At 30.4% G+C, this 21,049-nt stretch overlaps 1 protein-coding gene across 2 annotated transcripts in view; it reads right to left on the bottom strand.

The window, feature by feature from the left end:
* Positions 1–781: 781 nt before the first annotated feature.
* Positions 782–21,049, bottom strand: part of LOC145313163 (pseudouridylate synthase RPUSD2-like) — an 85,239-nt gene continuing 64,971 nt past the window's right edge. For both annotated transcript variants that reach the window (XM_080152439.1, XM_080152448.1), the window contains 7 exons: positions 20,079–20,171; positions 17,430–17,490; positions 15,620–15,749; positions 13,088–13,321; positions 12,559–12,773; positions 8,144–8,269; positions 782–4,570 (listed from right to left, as the gene is read on the bottom strand). In XM_080152439.1, coding sequence (XP_080008565.1) covers positions 4,487–4,570; positions 8,144–8,269; positions 12,559–12,773; positions 13,088–13,321; positions 15,620–15,749; positions 17,430–17,490; positions 20,079–20,171 — 943 coding nt within the window. In that variant the 3' untranslated portion in view covers positions 782–4,486. The remainder of the gene's footprint in view (positions 4,571–8,143; positions 8,270–12,558; positions 12,774–13,087; positions 13,322–15,619; positions 15,750–17,429; positions 17,491–20,078; positions 20,172–21,049) is intronic.

The raw sequence follows: 21,049 nt of genomic DNA, 5'->3' as shown, positions 1-21,049 counted from the left end.
AAATGTACGGGCCAAGGCATTCCCTTTACTCTTCCTATTTGTGTCATAAGCCTGATATAACAACAGTGGGTAAGATTTGTAACCATATTATTACATTTACAAGTCTTGTATATGGCAGATAATAGTTATTTCTCGCATCGTATTATAAACGGCTTTCCGCGGATATAGATTGTACAATTATAAGATTAAAACTAGTTTTTTTAGCCCCGATTTCGAAGGCACCGGCTAAAAAAACTGGTTTTAATCTTATGATTGTACATTTTTATATTCGTAGAAAGCTGGATATAATACGATGCTAGACATAGTTTTTTCGTATGGATAAGAACCGGTTCCTATCCACCGGATTCAAATGAATACGAGAAAATACTTTAAAATGTCCAGACTTTAGTTGACATTTATGGGGCATTGTTGTCATCACATCTTTTATGCAGTTGTGAGTGTTATCATATTATCTACAAATTTTGGAGGAAAGAGAAGTTTTGAAATGAAAAAAAGTTGAAGGGGTAATCTTTTTTTCCTGGGCGATTCCTCTTCAAAGGGTGGATGTACCATCCCCCAACATAATTTCAATCCTTCCCTATACATATAAAAAGCTTCACTGTAAAGGAGAAACATATTGGTCTAGAAGTTAATTAGATCTTAAAATAAAGGCAGACACACGTATAGACAGACATACATCCTCTTATTTTTATCTAAGTTACTGATTTAAAAAAAAATCATCAACCAGTTTAGCTACTTTTGAATTTATACCATCCTTGACAACTAAAGTAAAACATTAAACTAAATTTGTATATTTATTGATAAAATCAAAGCAAAAAACAAGAGTATAAATTATAAATTCATATCATGAGCAATCTTCAACGCGGTTTGTTCAAATCTTAACATTACATTATTATTATTTATTTATTATTAATATTATTATTTATATATAAATTATACATAAGCATTGAATGCTGGAGTGTATATAGATGATTTAAACAACAGCCTTAACATCTAACTAGAGTGAATAATAAAAAAATAGTCCACACTCAAAGTCTTGTGCTAGCAAAACATTATCAAAAAGTAATTTCAAACTAAAAAATTTTCTATTGCATTGAAATTTTGGGGGTTAATTTTGCTCAAAATCTACAAGGATTTAACTGAATTCCAAAATATTTTTTTTAATAAAGAATAATATTAATCTAATTACAAGGAGGTAAGAATGATGAGTGTGGGCATTTAATACAAATTTATAATAACCTTAGGAGTATTAATATATAAATACTCTTTAATATTTAAAAACTAAAGGTATATAGACTGAGTGTATGGGTGGCTGTATATAAACATTCATCATATGTAAATATTCCCTTCTTTTACATTTGTCATAATTATAATCTTGTCATTTCTGTTTATTTTATACAACTTACACCAAAAAATGGTTAATATTTTTGCTATATTTAGGTTATTTCTACAATGTAAAGAAGATTTATTCAGATATGATGATTGTTTCCAAGCCCTAAGAAGAAGATAAATAACTATAAATAATTACACTGAGCAACATCAGGTGCCTTGCCTTTAGGTGTCTTGTCCGCACAGGCTGCTGAAGCTAACCTCCTGGTAACCTGGAAACATCCAGGTCTATCCAGGAACAGCCTCCAGTAACCAACACACAAGTTTGAGCAACATACCATGGCAAATGATCAAGGCTGAATTTACTGGCAAAGTTAGATAATATCTAGTTTTTGGGATCTTAATCAATGTTTAAAGTTGAAAAATGTTTGCTATTTGCAATAATTTAATTTAAGAAGATAAAAACAAAAGTAAGTGAAAAAGAAAAGTGGAGTAATTTATCTATTTCTACCAGCAAATTTAGCCCGGACCCCGCCAAATCAATTAAATAAAACTAAATATAAAAATCCACTACAATATAGAGCTGTACAAATACATAAAAAAGAACAGAAAGTTATCAAAAAAAAGAATAAGAAAATGTGTGACTCAGAAAGAGGAAGAAAGAGCAGGAAATTTTATAATAAGATTGAGCACTAAATAAATTGTGCTTTTTTGCATCAAATGGCAACTTTTTAATCAATAAAAAATTAAATTACAATTTTTACAAGCATTTTTAAATTTATAAAAAAAATGGTACTTGGAGAATTTAATTTTTTTGTAGAAGCAAACTTAAATGGACAAAAGACTAGAAAAAAGCTTCACAGTTCAATATCATCAATAAATTTCTTACAAAGAAACAAAGATTGTGCACCAAGTACCTTGACAAAATGACTACCAAAATATATAATTTATATTCATATATATGACTATAATATTTATGTTTTATAGCAATGATTAGCAAGTATGTAATTAATTAATATTAATACAAGCTGAATCAAAGGCAATGGCTACCACAATTTGGTTAGATTTTCAAATATTTAAATTTGATTCACAATTAATATTTATATATACAACAGATTTATTTACTAATTATAATAAGAATATTATTTACTACTTTAAATTATGCATGAGATACAAATTTTAATTTTTACTTTCTTTTGTAGAAATCAAATATTTAGTTTTTGGTTCTTATTAGCAAAAAAGAGATTACTTCTGAAATTTAAGAAGCATCAACGATATTACTAATTACAATTTGTAAATATTTGATTTGTACAATAAACAAGTAGAGCAACTGTATGTTAACCTCTGGCGGACTGAATGAATGCCATTTAATCAAATATTATTATTTATAATTAAATACAAGGACAATAATATTGTCCACAAGACAAAACTAGATCTTTGGTAAATAGCTTATATGGATGCAAATTAAGATGGGATATCATTATCTATCAATAGTTATTTATTTTTTAATGTTTATTACATTAGAATATAAGAATTAAATATTCCTAGTTGTGAAAGCCAACCTTACGGTTTTATCAAAATTAAATCTTAATTAAACTTAAAAACTTTTTATATAATTAATCATATCAACAGATAATTCCCTTTTTGCATATTTAAAAACACAATTCACAATAAAAAGCACAACCTTTGTTGAGTTTTTTTGGTTTCTTAGCGCAATGCAATAATAATAATGGCCAAAAAATATTAACAAAAATAAATTTTACATAGTCTTTTACAGTTCTTTTTATTAGCATAAATAACCTAAATTTTTATAAGGTTTTGGTACATGCTAAAATTATTATCGCTTTCATTTTTTTTACATGAGGCTATAAGGTATTTTTTTATACGTTATTTGCATAGTTAGAAATAGGCGTTGTATCTTCAAGTTTTAATTGCAAGATAAAAAATTTAACATAAATAGCGAGGCTTTTTAAAAAAACATCTGAGCTATACCACAGTTGACCTCGTTATCCTTGTTAGTTTATGTGTGATCACAACCGCTTGAAAAATATCTACATCTCTATGTATTTGTAAAAATTATCAACATTAATTTTGTGAATAATAATTAGAGAGAAAACTATAAACTTGTTTGGTCTGTAGGAAACTGGAATATAAAAAAAGTTAACAGTTTATTTATCGCATCGTATTATAGACAGCTTTCCCCGCTATTAAAATAAACAAATATAAGGTAAAAACCAGAAGGCTAAAAAGATGGTATTAATTTTAGGATTTTTATTTTATAATTCGTGAAAAATTGTCTGTAATACGATGTTAAACATGATTTACCAATATGGCTTAGAACCGGTTCTAATCCAGCGGACAATAATCGGTTTCTAAGCCATACTGGAAAATAGTTTATTTTATTTTCAACTCTATTTTTGGGGAACAAAATAATGAAGAATAAGAGAGAGAGAGACAAAGTGGGAGACAAAATTTGATGTCAAAGTTAATGTTATTGAAAGCTTTAAAATATCTGACTTCTACATTTTATATCTCTACAATTCTATATACTTTATACCGATAAAAACAAGAAAGAAATAAGAAAATTTTAAATTCAAATTATGAAAAAAAATCTTTTTGACTAGATTGGGTCGAATAATAGAAAAATCAAACTGTTAAAATATCAATTTAAGTCGTCGGTTACAATTTTTGTTATGAAAATTGAGCATTATCAAGAATGTGTTGTTAAAATAAAACACATATTTATATTGCAAAATTTAACAAAATTACTTTTTTTTCAATCTCACAAGTTTTTTTTTTAATTTCTGTTATTTGCAGTGATTTGGAACTTTTTTAACAACCTTTTCTTTTGATTCTATTGTTAGAAACAAGCACAACCAGTTTTTTCTTCACAAATGAGGGAAAGAAATAATTTGAGCCAGTCAAAAATTTGTCATCTTTTTATATTATTGTTTTTTTTTATGCCAATTTTTTTTGTGATCACGTAGATTGTTTCGGTTTTAAAAATGACCGATTTAAGTTCTTGTTATGTACCAAACTTTTTCTGTTCATAATTTTGGTTCAGGCGGTTATTTTTAACCTTACTTGACCGCTGTTGGAGATCTTTTTTTGGTCCAAATGTTTTTTTTTCTTGTGTATTATCCTCAGTCTGTTGTATTCAGTACTTTCTTTCATTCTCTGGTTGAACCCAGTTTGGATCTGCCCAGGGCGGCAGCCGAGTCTGGAATTGCCAGTCGGGACCCTGAAAAAAAAAAACCATTTTTATCTTGTGTAAGATTCAAGATTTTTAACCTAAAAATTGAAAAACTTTAAAACTGGGATTTGGCAACTTTAAAGTCCCTGCATATTGAATTTGATCTCGCCTATCCACTCATCCATCCATCCACCTATCTACAGGGAGGAAGGGGACATTTGGCTGTTTATTACACTAGTTTCCAATGTCTTATAATAACGTTTTCTAATTCGTTGGTTTTACAACATTAGGGTCTTGTATGTTATTATTGGGGATGTACATCAATTTATTGGCCATTGTCTTATCCCTTTTCCCAGATCTATCTATCCGTCCAGTTCATCTATCCAGGTGTTTGGCCGCAGCACCAGAAACCAGAACAAAAGGAGAAAGGTGGTGAGAGTATGAGAGGGGGGCGGGAGGGGTGAATATTTTGCACGGCCAATTTAGGTTCATAATGAAATTATACACACAGAGTTTCTGCATGCATTTACACACACTCACACACACACACACAGGTTAAACATTATACACACAAACACACACACACACAAAAGATATTTTGCTACCAAGAAAGATGGAATGAGAAGAAATTTATCCCTGATTAACCTGAAGTCTTGTGTTAAAATGCAGTTAAAAAGGTTTTTGTCGATTGTATAGCATTTTATGAACATCTTGTTGATATAATAACAACACCAACGTTTAGCAGGGAATATAAATACAAAGAAACATTGTTCTCCAGGTATAAACCTGGATTCTGGAATGCCCTGAATCTTAATAGGATATGCATGCTTGCTGCCAGATATCAGCTCAACTTATCAATCATAAACCATTCTACACATTTTGTCAAGCTCTCAAAAAAAGATTCATAAAAAAAACAGTTGTTAAAAGTTTATCTTGAAGCCATTCATAGTTATTTCTCGCATCGTATAATAAACTGCTTTCCGCAAATATAAAATGTACAATTATAAAATTAAAACCAGGTTTTATATTCGTAGAAAACTGGATATAATACGATACTAGACATAGTGTTTTCGTATGGCTGAGAACTGGTTCTAATCCACCGTATATTAACGGTTTCGAATGAATACGAGAAAATATATTATTACTAATTTTGTATTTTTAGAAAAGACAAAAATACTTTGATCTAAATATTCTTAAAATAAGTATATTTTAGTTTGAAGTTAAATTTGAATAAATTTAAGCTCCATATTTTCCTCCTTTTCACTCAATTGGTCAAAAGATTTTGAGATAAGCCTACTTTTCCATTCAATATGTTCCACATATAGATCTGAAAATTGAATAGGTGGGTTTACTGGTAGAAATACTATAGTATTTGGTAAGTATAGTTCTGAAAAATCTCCCAATATGTATTTCCATGCTTAACCTAGCTAAACTTATTCTATATGTACATATGTTATAAATATAACAAAACTTATTTTCAAAAATTCTTTGTTAGAGGATGATTTAACGGAAATTTTATATGATTTGGCTCTTTAACAATCCCCATTTCATATTTTTTCTTTCCCTTATAATTCTAAAGCTAAAATTTGACAATAAAGCTTAAAAATATGTTGTAACAAAATGTTGTTATTCCAAAGTTACTCTTAAATATGAAGCCCAAACTCTGAGATGTGGCAAAATATTTTCCCCCCTGTTCTCAGAGATGGTAATGTACAAGATATATTCTTGTAAATATATTACACAGGGTCATAAAATAAATGTATTGGTAGCACAGCAGCTTTATAAATAGTGTATTATATTATCATATTTAGTGATTTACTAACAATGTGCCTAAATCTATCCTTACTTTCATTAAAATGCTGTTATTAATGCATTCTCAATGCTACAACAATATTTCAGAAATTTTGTTTTATTGTTTTGTTATTTTCTTGCATGGCACCCTGTACATATATTTTGGTGTAAATATATTAAATTTTGTGTGAATATTTGCTTGACAGTAACTGTAGGGTTAGCTAGGTTAGGGTAGCAACTAGAAATACAGGAAAACTTACAACATAGTTTGGTTTTTAATTTAAATGATAAATGTTTCTTTTGCACCCAAAAATGGTTGGTTTTATTTTTTTTGTTAGTTGCAAAATCATAAAGAAGTATAAAGAATATTTTTAAGCTTTAGAAATAAGACTAGAATAAAATGTGAAATGTATAAAGAGAAAGACGAGAAAAAGTTTTTGAATGCATTTCTAATTTAGGCAGTGAGAGAGAGAAGGAGAGAGAGCGAGAGAGAAAGAGAGTTTGAGAGTTAGGCACTCAGAAATGCAGAATACTACTGTGCCAAAATGGTCATGAAAAACAACTTAAAACCATACAAACAGCAAATTTATAAATTTATTTCGTTTGTTGTAACTCTCTCAGAATTAATTAGAATTTACTACAACTTTGCATATAGACTTTGCTATAACAAACCCAGGATATTTCAGAAGGTCTTTCTTCTATAATCTAGATATCCTTAATTGGTATTATTTTTAAGTCAATGCTTTTTTTCTTTCTTTAACTGACGCCCCTTACATTAAATAAAACAAATGAAACGCTAAAAATCTTCATCAAACTAAACAGACAACAAGATTTTGAGAATATTAGTTTTGCCAGGACACTTTACACTATTGCTATCCATCCTACATTCAACTTTTACAGGAGAGGCAAAGGCTAAAGTATATAAAAAAGGGCAAGCTTCAAAGGAAATAGGGGTCATCAGATAGTTGCAGGAAAAAAGCAGGCAGGGAGGGGACATTAGGCTGCATATTAGACAAGTCCCCAAAGTTTTAAAATATATTTTTCTTGTTCTTTGGCTTAACAACTTTGAATTTTGATTGGTTAGTTTATTAAGTTGAGTGTCAAGACGTTTCAACCCCTAATTATAATCTACAGAAGTCGTAATTTTGTGTATCATCAATGGGGATTTACATCAATTTATCGGACAGTGTCTTATCCCTTTATATCCCTGGGGAAAAGAGGAAAACAAGTTAGAGAGAAGTCAAAGGCTGGAGCCAGCAGGGAGCAGTTTAGAAAAGAACAACAAATTCTTATTTTTTTTCTTGATTAATTGTGCATTTCCTTTTGGCCTTGCCATCTCTCTTTTAATCTTTCCATTAATCAAGAAACAAATAGAAATCCTCTTTTTTAATGCAAAATGCTAGAAGATTAGCATATATTTGAAACCATTAAGAAAAAAACTGTTTTAATATATGCATTATACAATTTAGGGTTAATTCTATGAATGGGATTTATAATCAAATATAAATTATACATATTATTGCATATAGTAAAAGAATACATAATTTTTTGCATGTCTTTTCTGTATGGCTCAAAAATGATGTGGAAAGTGGAAATCAAGTGGATTTTTAGCCATACTGGCAAGAATTTGGCTGTATAGTAGAGGTTTATGACAATACATTGATAGGTATAAGAAAGTCTTTGTAATATGGTTCTGCTCAAATTTGTATACATCTTATTTATTTCTTATCATTAACTAGCAGCAACGATTCAATTCCCTACAAGAAAATGGTTTCTTAGCCTTACAAAGATATAAAATTAAATTTTAGGCTATAGCCCACTGTAATTTACCTTGTAAGTCCATGCGTGCAGATACATTATCAAATCCTTGGCCTTTGGGTCCCTGTATCGAACTTTGCACTCGTAACAGTTTGGGTCCCAGGTCATCTTGTCCGGGCTGTATCTGTAGTCAGCATTCTAAATAATAATAATTATTAATTATTTAGTTTTTTAAAGTTAATGCTTAGATCAATTTTGTACGCTGATAGCAAGTTTGGATTTTATTAAGCTCCCACTCGCACTGATTTATGCAATAAGATTAAGGGGGCCATCCAGTCTAGTATTCCATCAACTGATTGTATGGTTTTATTGTTTTTAAAAATCCTATATTGAATGTTAAATGTTTTTTAATAACGATTTGTTTTGTGATGTTCTCACTTTGTGAAGACGAAGAAAGCCCCTAAAAAAATCAGCATGTTACGTCATAAAAACGAGGGATTATCCATTTCTTTTTTAGGGGTTTTATTTCCCACTCCACTCCACCTCTCCTCATCCCTCATTTTTATGACGTCATTGAGGGACTTTCTTCGTCTTCTCACTTTGACTAATAAATGAATTATTTTTCTAATTTTGTGTTTGTTTTGAAAGCGTAGCTTCTCTATTATTGGTTTGTCAGGGGACACTATTATTATTAGTGATTTAAACATACAGATAAATAAACGAAAAAAGAAAATTTAAAAAAATTAAGTCGTTTTCCAAGTTAATCTCCATTTTTTTATTAATCCTACCTTTTCTTTATTCCCTTTCTATCCTTATTTTTAAAAACGCTGACCTCCTTAATATTAAGAAAAGTTCAAAACTTATTTTTCATTTTATTAGATATAATAATAAGGTTAATTATGTAACATATAAAGTACATATAAATAGGCAAGATTTCCTTATACAATATTAAAATATCATAATATGTCTACCAAAAGTGCAAAACAATGTAAAAGAACAATAAAAAACTTTTAGAGCTATCACAATAAGTTTCCAAATAAATCATATCAAAAGTTTTAATCTTTTTGTACAACATTCATTCTTATACTGTTAACAGTGGATTAATTTTTACAGTCTTTGTTTTACCAAATATCTTTTTTGTATTGGATTTTTTGTCTGAAGCTTAGGATCTCAGTAACTACTAAACCGATTGAGTTTTCTATTCTAGAAATGCTTCATATAGGTCCTGTGGTGGTTTTAATCTATAATTTATTACAGATTTAAGTGCTGGATAGTTTTAATCTTTTTTCCCCTCTTTGCCCCTCAAAATATAAAGCCTCTAAAAACTAGGGGCGTAGCCGCTGATAGGTCATAATTATTATACAATATTTAATCGGTTATAAAAATGAATGCTTTAAACTAAGTTAGAAATATTTAATCTTCCCCTGAGTTTCCAAGAAAGTGGAATTAAAACGAAGAAAACATTAATCACCATGAATATTTATTTTATTACAAAGTTGGATAAGTTTGGCTGGGTAGAAAAAGGGGAAGGCAGGAAAAACTACATGATAACAAAAGAATTATAAAGCCAACACTTTATAAAGTTTTGATAGATTACCAAGTTGTTTACTACTCCACCCTACCCCCCCCCCCCACATCTCCCCCCTGGCAACTCAGAAGAACGGTGAGGTAATGTTTTTTTTTACACTTTTTAAAAGGGTATTATGTACACAGTACATCAAAAATATTTGTTTCAAATCTTTCTATTTCAAAAGTTTCTAATTCATAAGTTAAGTTTTAGTTTTATTCTCAGTAATCATTATTAAGCTAAATATGCAGTTGTATCTATTTTTAATTAAAAACATGAAATGGTAAATAATACTGCAGTTTCATCATAATTCTTGTCATAGGCTGACTGCAATGTACACAATATTCCTTGTAACTTCTCAATTATGCGCATGGGTAATTAGGTGAAGTGAGGCTAAATCAAAGTAACAGCATTGCGCACACTGTTTAAATATGCTGCCGCACCAAACCACATTTGAGAATAAATATGACGCTGATAGGACACTCCAAATCAAAGAAGCTCTTTATAGTGTCCATAAAAAGTACGACGACATACAATACAACAGACCAATGATAGGCCACTACAAAGACTAAATTACCAATAGCAGGCCAGTACACATTTTAAATGACCAATTGAAGGCCAGTATGATGTCATTTTTATAGGCACTGTAAAGAGCTTTGTTACTTTGTAAAACCAATCGTTGTACAAAAATGGAAGTTCAAAGTGTCCCTTGACCATTGCGTATTCTGCTTAGTGTGAATTCGAAAACTCAGGTCTGTATGAAGAAGACTCAGCGGCATTGCGCATAACGCATTGCAGATAAATTGGTGTTGTGTGTGTACGTATGTAATCAACTTCAAGATTTGTCTTAATATGACAGAGTAGATATGTTTTATGGAGGATGGCATATATACACTTAAGGCCATATCAAAAGAAATCAAAACAAAAAGGTAGACATAGATATTAGTGACATTGACATAGATACAAATTATTAAAATAAAATTTATAAGAATTTTGATAATTTAAAGGAACTTTTCTGTAGATTAAAATCTAATATTTCAAAAATATTTTAAATACTAACACTATTTTTAAGATATTCTTAACTTAATTATTTTTCTTTCAGGTGCAATATCCCCGTCCCTATTCTGATATATGACTTTCAAGTTTTGTTGTAGTATAGTTGTGTTTAGTACTAATGGCTGGCACAAAACAAACTGAGGTGGATTCTTCAAAAAAATTTGCCCCACTAGTCGCTTAGTGGGGCATAATTGTTTTCATAAAAAAATCCTCCAAAATCACCTAAAAAATCTACAAAAATTAAATAAAATCTTATGTTAATAACCCTTCTATGATTTTGTTTAATTTTTGTAGATTTTTAATGTGATTTGGTGGATTTTTCACGAAAACAATTTTGCCCCACTAAGCGATTAGTGAGGCAATTTTTTTAAAGAATCCACCTCTGGTGTAGAACTATTACAGACAACTACCAACACATATCAGCACAACAAAACATCACAAGATAAAATTGATGTGACAGACTTTATGTCAAGACAGTTACAAAATAAAATTCTACAAAATAATAGGTGAAGAAAGTGTGATCTTGGTATATGGGTTTTTTCTACAATTTTTCACAAGAAGGGAGGGGACATTGGGCTATTTATTACACTAAAATACGATTTCTTATTCATTCGGAGCTTTTATTAAATTCTTATTTGTTGGTTCAATAAGTATCCAAACGTTTTAACCAATAATTGTTATCTACAGAAGGGGTAATTTTGTGTATAATAATTTGGAATGTACATCAATTTATCGGCCATTGTCTTATCCCTTTAGATCCCTGAATTTTTCTACGATTAAAATGTTGGCAAAATATTTTTGGACTGATGAAAATTTTTCTTTTTTGCATGAGATAAAAATGTAACAAAATCATTTGAAATTTATATTTTATTGATAAAAATATCAATAAAAATAGAGAACAAATGAAATAAAAAAATAAAAAAAAATAAAATAAAATGCTCGGGCACAGTATGTTTGAATATGACATAATTCAGTATTATTTGACAGGGGCAAGTCAAATCTGCTCCCACTATGAATATATGGTGGTCATTTAAAATGGAAAGTATGAGGATAAAGATTTGTAAAAATAAAAGGTACTAAAAGCAAAAAAAATTCTTGTTATTATATTACTAGCAGCTACGCCTCTAGGAGCCTCTAGAAGCACTTCCGGAGGATGGGAATGTCGACACCTCCCCTCACCCCCAATTTACAATTTATGTTTTAAAAAGAAAAAAATATAATTTTTTTTGTTAGGGGATATATTGTTCTAGGAGTGATTTTCCTTGTAAAGAAGAACCATATCGGTTCAGCGGTTAACGAGATCCATCGCTACAGACAAAAAAGCTTACTACTTTATATAGCAGGATATGAAATTTATATCCGCAAAAACTTTTTTTCTTTCTCTTTTACTTTTATTATAATTGACCTGTCCCTGATTTCAAATTTAAAAATGGGAAATGTTAGAATAAATATAAAACCTTCCATATTTTTTGTGCAGCATTTTGATTTGGCAAGATTTGACAGTTTTACAGTTTATGGACAATATGTGAACTCAATTATTACCATATTTTGTCGAATGTTATTCTTTAGTCCAACTGCTCGTAATTAAACTTACTTAAAATGTTCAGAGTGAGAGAGAGAGGGGACATTGGGCTGTTTTTTAAACTAATGAATAACTTTTATGATAACGTTTTATTATTCGTTGGCTTAATAACTTTGGGAACTTTAGTAAATTTAAATTGGTTGGTTAATTTAGATGAGTGTTCAAACGTTTAAAAAAACTAATTTTAATGTACAGAATGGTTAATTATGTGTATTGTCATGGGGGGTATATATCAATTTATTGGTCATTGTCTTATCCCTTTATATCCCTGTAAAATGCTACCTTTTGTAGCAGTTCATCTGTATAATCTTGCTGAGTGGATGAGGGAGCGGCCTCCAGGGGAGGTCGTAGCACCACGGGGGACCTGCAGGGTCGGGTTATCGGGGGTGGACGGGTTATAGTACAATTTCTGGGCACCAGGGGGTTGTTCTCGATACACCCGATGGGGTTGGCCGGGTCAAAGTTGTTGTGATGCACTGATTGAGTTGTCTTGCAACCTAAACAATTTAAAATGAATCTTCCATTTTTTAAAATAAAAATCCATGACAATTTTCGGATCATGGTAAGAAAATGAAGTAGCGGGTTTTGTCGTATTTTCACCGTAGCTTTTGGTGGGTTATTTTAGGTTAGGTAAATGTTAATGATTGCCCAGCAGGGTAAGAGCCTTTGCAGGGACTAGAAATAAGAGAAATGTTACTTTGAAAATACGACGAACCCGCTACTTCTTTTTTTCCATGAACCAAATTCTCAAATGTTTTTGCAGAAAGTTATCTTTAGAAATGTTGACAACTAAGGATGGAAAGAAACCTACCTTCTTTCAGATCAGTAATAGCAGCATCACCAGCGGCAGCCAGACCATCAGCCTTCCCATTATTAAACATTGACGTCTCTGTCTCGCCGTCCATACCCAACCAGTTCTCGGCATTGTGAATGGAGATGAGGTCAGCGATCAGCTTCTCGTCCGACTTGCCAATGTTGCCGCCCTTCCCCTTGTCCTTCCCGAACACGGTGTGGTTGTACAGGGGGTCGTTCATCACAGGGAAGCCTAGAAATAGAAAAAATTTTATTGGTATTGCAGAAATTATCAAATACAAGCCTTAACTGTTTTTAAATATTTTTAAAAACTCGTTAACTACCAAATTAAAATGTTTTAAAATGGAAATTATTCATTAAATGCTATATTAAACGTATTAATTTCATATAAAAACACAGCTTAATACTATTAAATATTCATAATGATTTAAACTACGTATGTTTAAACAAACATCATTTTTTACCTTCAAATTTAGAGGTTATTAAAATTGAGGTAAAATTATCAAGAGAAAAATAGTGTTTTTTCAAAAAAAAATTATCTCCTACCCTTCCTGTTAAACTTTTTATATACTGTTTAATGATTGAAGATATAATATTGACCTACATCTCAGACAAAGTCGATCATTTGACAGACACGAAAATATGATTGAATTTATTGGAATCAATACAAACCAATAATAAAAAAGCAATGGTGTCACTAAGGCATAAGTATGACGTCATACAAATTCTACTAAACTATTTTCCTAAATAATTTTCTAATTTGCATTATGAATCAACATAATTATTACTAATCTACTGTGAACAAAACACGTGAAACTAAAAAAAAAACTTTTTTTGCTTTTATTTGTTTTGTTCCATTTTGCAACTTTTGTTTCAACGCACAAATAAACTATTTTGTGTTCTGTGGGGGAAATAATTAAAATTTAATAATTAAACAATGATCCGCTATTTTTTTCTGCAAAGAAAGAACAGTTATTTATTGCATCGTATTATAGACAGCTTACTGCGGATAATGAAAAATTATAAGATAAAATCTTATTTTAGTATTCGTGCATAATTGTCCGCAATTCGATGCAATACACGATTTTTCAGTATGGCTTGAACCGGTTCTAATCCAGCGTATATAAATCGGTTTTGAGGCTATACTGGAAACCACGTTAACAAGTAGTTGAAATCTGTCTCTTAACTGCTGGACAAAATTTCAACAAATTAGGGAAGCTCTGTATTTTCCATGGGCTGGTTAAAGTATTTTTTAGAATGTTCTCTAAAAATTGGCATAAAATTAATATTTTAAATTTTTTACATAAGGAATGGTTTAATAAACACCAATTCCCACCTTTAAAAAGTGGCCATTAAAAAACCTGTAAGAAAATTACGCAACTAAAAAAGTATAAAAACACAGAGAAGGTAAGTAAAGGATTAATGTTGATTTGTAAATGACAAGGTTTTATGCATGTCTGGGCTTCTAGCTATATAATAACACATATACACCAGTGATCCAAAGGGATGAGACAATGGCCGATAATTTTGATGTGCATCCCCAATGATGATACACAAATTTACCCCTTCTGTAGATTATATTTTGTGGTTAAAACGTTTGAACAATCAATGAACCAACCTAACCAAATTCAATATAGTCCCCAAAGTTGTTAAGCCAAAGAAAACGTTATTATAAAACTTTGGGGACTAGTGTAATAAACAGCCCATTGTCCCCGCCCTCCCTGCAAATACATACACAACCATTACAAATATTCAGGCAACCAAAAATAATATACATTATAGTAGACAAATTACTATAGATGTATTATTTAAATTATTGTATTTGTATATTTTTAAAAATTGATAGGTGTTGGGTAACACTAATCTTAAATATTTGTTTCATTTACAAAAAAAAAGTTATTTGGAATAACCTTCTTTTTAGATTAACATAAACGCAAAAGTGGCCTAAAACTTGCCAATGCATATAACCCCTGAGTTTTCGGTATGACCATTTTATTAATGATAAAGGTCATACATGACAAACAGACAGTCGTATAGATACTTTAGAACATAAAATATTTAATAAAAAACCGGACGAAAAACGATCTATAGATGTATATCATGCTAACTCTATTGCAACAAGAAAAAAACGAGTAAAAGGAATAATATGTAAAAGCTAGAGACGGAATAAATAAATAGTGCCCAACATTTTTGATTGTTATGGTGCCAGGAAGAAGGTGGGGAAACCTTGGGTAAAACTACCCAACATTTATTACCAAAAAATACATTTGGGTCTAGGTTATGTTTGTTTTTTGTCTTATACATGTGGATTTTTTATATTTGTTTACGTAGACTTTTTTCTGAATATTTTCCTCTCCTTAGTACTTTTTTTCTTCATTTTCTTAGTGATAAGAATGCTTGGGAGAAAAAGACATCGTCATATATAAAAAATGTGTAAATAAGGAATTAGTTGGCTGCAATAGAAGCATTTTCATATAAAATTCAAAGTGAAACTTCCTGGCAAAGGACGTGAAATCAAAGAAAGTATTACCTAAATATTGGAGATGAACCCTGATCTGATGCATCCTGCCAGTGAAAGGTCTGCACAGGACCACGCTGGTCTTTCCGTTGTAGTTCATCCTCTCGAACTCGGTCCGACATTCTTTGCCCTGCGGGGACACCTACAAAAAAATTATTAATGAGCCTAAGTTCATATTTTAAAAGTTACAAAATCAAGGAATACTTTATTTCTAGAAAAATATAATATAACCTCTAATATAAAGTAGTAAGCTTTTTTGTCTGTGGCTAAGATTACAATAACTACTGAACCATTGAGTTCTCCATATTATGGAAGCTTTCTATTGGTCCCTGGATGATTTTAGGCTATTTAATACTCATATCTAAGTTTGGTTTAAGGCTATTTTCCTTCTTTCCCTACTCTTTCAAACACATAGTTCCTAGATAGTATATTATAATTTATCAGGAAGTTGACTGGTTGAAAAGTTGGAGGTAAAACCGTTTTTCTTCGGGTATAATATCACTCTCTGTTTTATTAGTTTTAAAAGAAATATATTCATGACATATGTTTGAATGTAAAATTAAAATATTCATACTGCGTAGCTACTAAGATTAGTCATCCTTGTTTTAAACACATTTTGTGTATTTCTTAAGAGAAGGGGAATTGTACCTTATTTCCAGGATTGGAATAGTGTTCTAAAAATTAATTTAAACAAAAAATACTATCACAAGTAATTTAAGATAAAAAATTTAAATTGATATAATAATTTATGAAAGATTTAGTTGGAAAGTTTTTTATTGTATTTGATTATATAAGGGTTTATAATCACAAACAAATCTGTTAGCAATGTATTTTATTTGTACTTATTCAAGATAAAAATTAAATTATCTTTGGGTTGAATTAGATAAGTAGCAAAATCTTATAATATAAATGTTTTTATCATGGAAAGAAACAAAGTAGCGGGTTTCGTCGTATTTTCACATTAGCTTTTGATAGGTTATTTTAGTTTAGGTTAGGTAAATGTTAATAATTGCCCCGCAGTAGCTAGAAGTAGGAGGAAAGCTACCGTGATAATACAACGAAATCCGCTACTTTGTTTTCTTTCCATAATCCAAATGTTCCAATGAAAACATTTGTTTTATATAATCTTTATCCCTTTATGTATTTGAACTACAGCATTTATATTCAAGCCAGGATTTTAGTAATATTCCCAAATTTTCAATATATTATTCCATCTCCACTTCAATCTACAGATTTTCTCCCATTTTATCCCCCCACCAAGCTTCTAGAACATTTACAACATCTAGAATCAAGCGTTGTAAAAAATCAAGATTGTTAGGCATAAAAGAATAGTTTTAACGTTGATGTTAAATGATATCACTATCTGTAAGAAAATTGTTAATAATAGTATTCTGAATTTTGACTCTAACATTTAGATCTAACTTTGACTCTAAATCTTAAAGATTTTTAGGTAGACTTTTCTTTTATAAAGGAAAAAGTGCTACACACCAAAAATGAACATTTTTCAGTGATCTTAAGGGATAAGGCGTTGGAAGATAAGTTGATATACATTCCTAATGATGACAAAAAATTACCCCTTATAAATTAAAAATTATTATTTAAAAAGTTTGGTTGAAGTTCAATAAAAGTACCCAAAGTTTTGAGTCTACGAATAAGGTAATGTTGTTATACAACTGTATAAAACACTTTTTAGGAAAAAATATTACAAGGAAAAAGTTAGAAAAAAATTTTAAGAAAAGACTTATCTTTTGAGGTGTTGGTGGAAAAGGTAAAACCTTAATCTTTTTTTTTCAAAGTCCTAAATAAGAAATTGTGTAATTACCTTGCAGACACCAATCTTGTAGCTGACAACCTCCACGGGTTGGGTACATTCAGTCTTCCCACTAAAACAAAAACAAATATGCAATACTTCATTATATAGATTACTATTAGAAACCACTATCAAAATTATTTTTTTCCTTTTTTTCTTTTAACAATCAGCAAACTGACTAATTTCCAGAAAAGTTTAAAGAGAATTTATCAATATTGCCATAGATACCTATCGTATCGTATTATAGACAGATTCCCGCGGATATTGAAATGAAAAATTATGAGACCAGTTTTGTTAGACCAGAGTAGCCAAAGGCACTGGGAAAAAATTCTGGTATGTATTTTATGATATTTATTTTAATTTTCGTGGAGAAATGTATGTATCACGATGCTATATACAATTTTTCAGCATAGCTGAGAACCGGTTCTAATCCATATCAAAAATATATATTCCTCTATTGTTAAATAATCTCTTAAATTTGCAATTTAAGGCTAAAATACAACTTGTATAGCTGCAATTACACTTTAGAATTAGAAAGACGAAAATATTCATAACAATTTTGTTGGATTAAAAGAATGAATACACTAAATTTGTCGGAATGGTTTCATTTTGTTACCAAGGCGCCCCGTTTCTCTCCCTTTTTTCTCTCTTTCCTTTCTCGGCTGTCTCTCAATCTCTCTCTCTCTCTCTCTCTCCTCCGATGAGCCATTATTTTTGTCATAACCATTTCCCCCTCTAAAATTACTAGCATCCCTTCTCCTTTTATCTCTTGAAAGAACAGGAAAATTATTCGTAAAAAAGAATGAAAAATGTGAAGAAAAAAAGATTTAAGTGTTTGTGATATTATTAGAATTGCGTTATATAAATGTTTTATACATTATTTGAAATAAAAATGTTTGTTGTTTTGATTGTTTATGTCAGGTCAAGTTAGGTTATATTGGATACTGGATAGCCTTTAGAGGTTAGGACCCGGAGGTATAAACCCACTCAAGGTTTAGGGACAGAACCCCTTCTCCCCCTCCCCTCCCTTTACTTTTAATTTATTTCATTAATAATGGGGCGGGTTCAATGATCGATAGATACTATTGAGGAAAAACATCAAATTACAAATCTTCATCTGAACCAAACAAAGAATATCCGACAAGTTTAAGGAAACCATACTAAAATATTTTAAGATAAATGATAATTTGTAACAAAAGTCGCTATCCAAGTATCTATGCCCTGGGCTAGCAAAATTAAAAGATAAATGTTATGACTTCCTTCCCCCCCAGCCTCCCTCCCTCTCTCTCTCTATTCTATTCATGCATATATATATTAAATATTTAAGCTTGCCTAATTTAATGAAACTGTATGAATTTCAATGCTCCTCTTCATAATCCGTGGAGTGCACATTTAACAGGACAAGGTAACGGTGGTGAAAAAGACATTAAGAAAGACATAAATTGTAAAAAAATTTAAAATTACTTTAAAAATTGAAAAATTGAAAACAGACAAAAAAATTTAATAGAAAAATTAAAGTTTTTGTAATCTACTAAAACGAAGTTACACAGTGACAAATGGACGTAAAGAATTTAACCAAGAAAATTGTAAAATTCCATCTAATTATCCACTGTGTTTTGTCCAAATTTTATTTGCAATAGTGGGTAGCGGTGGTGGTGGTATGATTAAATGTAGCTGAACTAAGCCATCATGATAGTAGTAAAGTAATTACAGAATATACAAAACCCAGCTCCATTCCCTCTTCTTTTTTTCTACAAAAGGACACTCCTTTATATGTTTTTATAGATATTTAATCATTTGATGGTTGAGAGGGTTTTTATCAATAAAAATAACTATAATTTTTTTTAAATGTTAAGGGGTGGATAGGAGAAGGTGGATTACTATAATTCAACCTGCAAATAGCCTATAATCTGAACAAAAACCTGAATAAATCCACCCGATATCTAGATAATTTCTGACAGGTATTAAACTATTTTTTTAGTTGGGTTGATTCCTATTTTGAAATTCAAGTCTGTACAATGAAATAAATACAGAACTTTCCCTTTAAAGGGCAAAACCATTAGGAAAGGTTACAACCCGCTGTAAAAAAAAGAGAACATAAATGATGGTAAAAATCATAAAGTCAGCCAAAAATTAAATTGAATCATTGGTTTTTATTTCGACAATAAAATTGATTGTTTTCTTTTTATTATTTTGGCTCTGCGAGGGAATTTTGCACAATAGCTTAATGTGAATGGTTGGTGGATATATCCTAAATGGTGTAGTTTCATATTTTTATTGTGTTGCTAAATTGTTATCTACTTATTTATCTCTCTATTAGGCTTTCTAAAAAATTGAAATATCAAATCAAACATTAAATACTATATTTATGCCTTTCATATTAATTAAATGTATTTTGCAGTACTAGCCATATTGAAAATGCTTGAATTGTATCGATAATTGACAAATTTCTGAAAGCATTTGGTCAAAGTTTCTGGTCGAGCAACAGTGGGCCTTATTTAAAAAAAATATATTTTTGGTCATATTATATGGGTCAGATTCTTTTATAATAGGTACTGATCTTTGGCACTGATTGAGAAATATTGAACGACTGTTACGAACCTGCGAACGAACAGACATTTGCCTAGTTATAGAGTAGCTGCGCTACTTGAAAATACTTACGGTGGAAATTCTCCCTCTACCCTGCAAACGTATTCCTTGAGAACTTGTCGGTTACGAATTTGCTGCTCCAACTCACGTGCTTTCTTAGGGTTTCTAAAAAAATTGTAATTTTATTTTATTTTATGCATTAATTCAACCAAACTAGTGATTGGGCCCTTAACATCTAGGGGAGGGGAGAAGGGCAGTAAAATATCATAAAATAAAATTCAAAGAATTAAAATTAATTTAAAATAACCTAAAACCATATAAAGCTTCACTATAATCGGAACTCAATTGGTTCAGTGGTAAGCGATATCTTAAAAGAAAAACAAAAATTCTTAATGATTATAAAATACAAAATATAATTGTATGCCTAGTAAGGAATATATATACAAACATTATATGATTCAAATAAACTGAATTACATATTTCTTTCTTTAAAATACAACCAACTTCCTGCATATTGTGAAATACGAAGAGTATAGACTATAGACAGTTCTAGACATTCCTATAGATTTATTTGATCTAAGTTTGTTTTACCGGCTGCCGTGTACTATAGGCTGGAGAGAGTGGATATAGAATATACGTGGATATTATTACAGGTGAATTTTTTTTATTAATTTAGGTTGCTAACATGGAACAAATTTATTGGTCAGTTCGTTGATCCAACAGAAGGGGAGGGAATGTGGTAAAGGGGTTTGATTGGGGAATGGTTATTTTAGCAAGCGAAGAGTTTTATTTTTAGGGTTCCAGGACAAACGCAGGAGTCCCAAACGTCGGAGTGGACAAACGCAGGAGTGTTAAAATATTAATTTTATTAAGTATTTCTATACAGATTAGGTTAGGTTAAGATATGAATGAACAAATAAGCCCCCCCGCAGGGGTTAGGCATTTGAAAAACCTATAAGTTGGTCTAAAATAGGTTAGGTTAGGTTAAGTGTTCACTCCGACGTTTGGGACTCCTGCGTTTGTCGTAGGACCATTTTTAGAGT

This window comes from Acartia tonsa, chromosome 1, assembly GCF_053477335.1.
Source record: "Acartia tonsa isolate MP-2025a chromosome 1, ASM5347733v1, whole genome shotgun sequence".
NCBI classification, from domain to species: domain Eukaryota; kingdom Metazoa; phylum Arthropoda; class Copepoda; order Calanoida; family Acartiidae; genus Acartia; species Acartia tonsa.
This window is presented reverse-complemented; position numbering and strand designations above follow the sequence as displayed.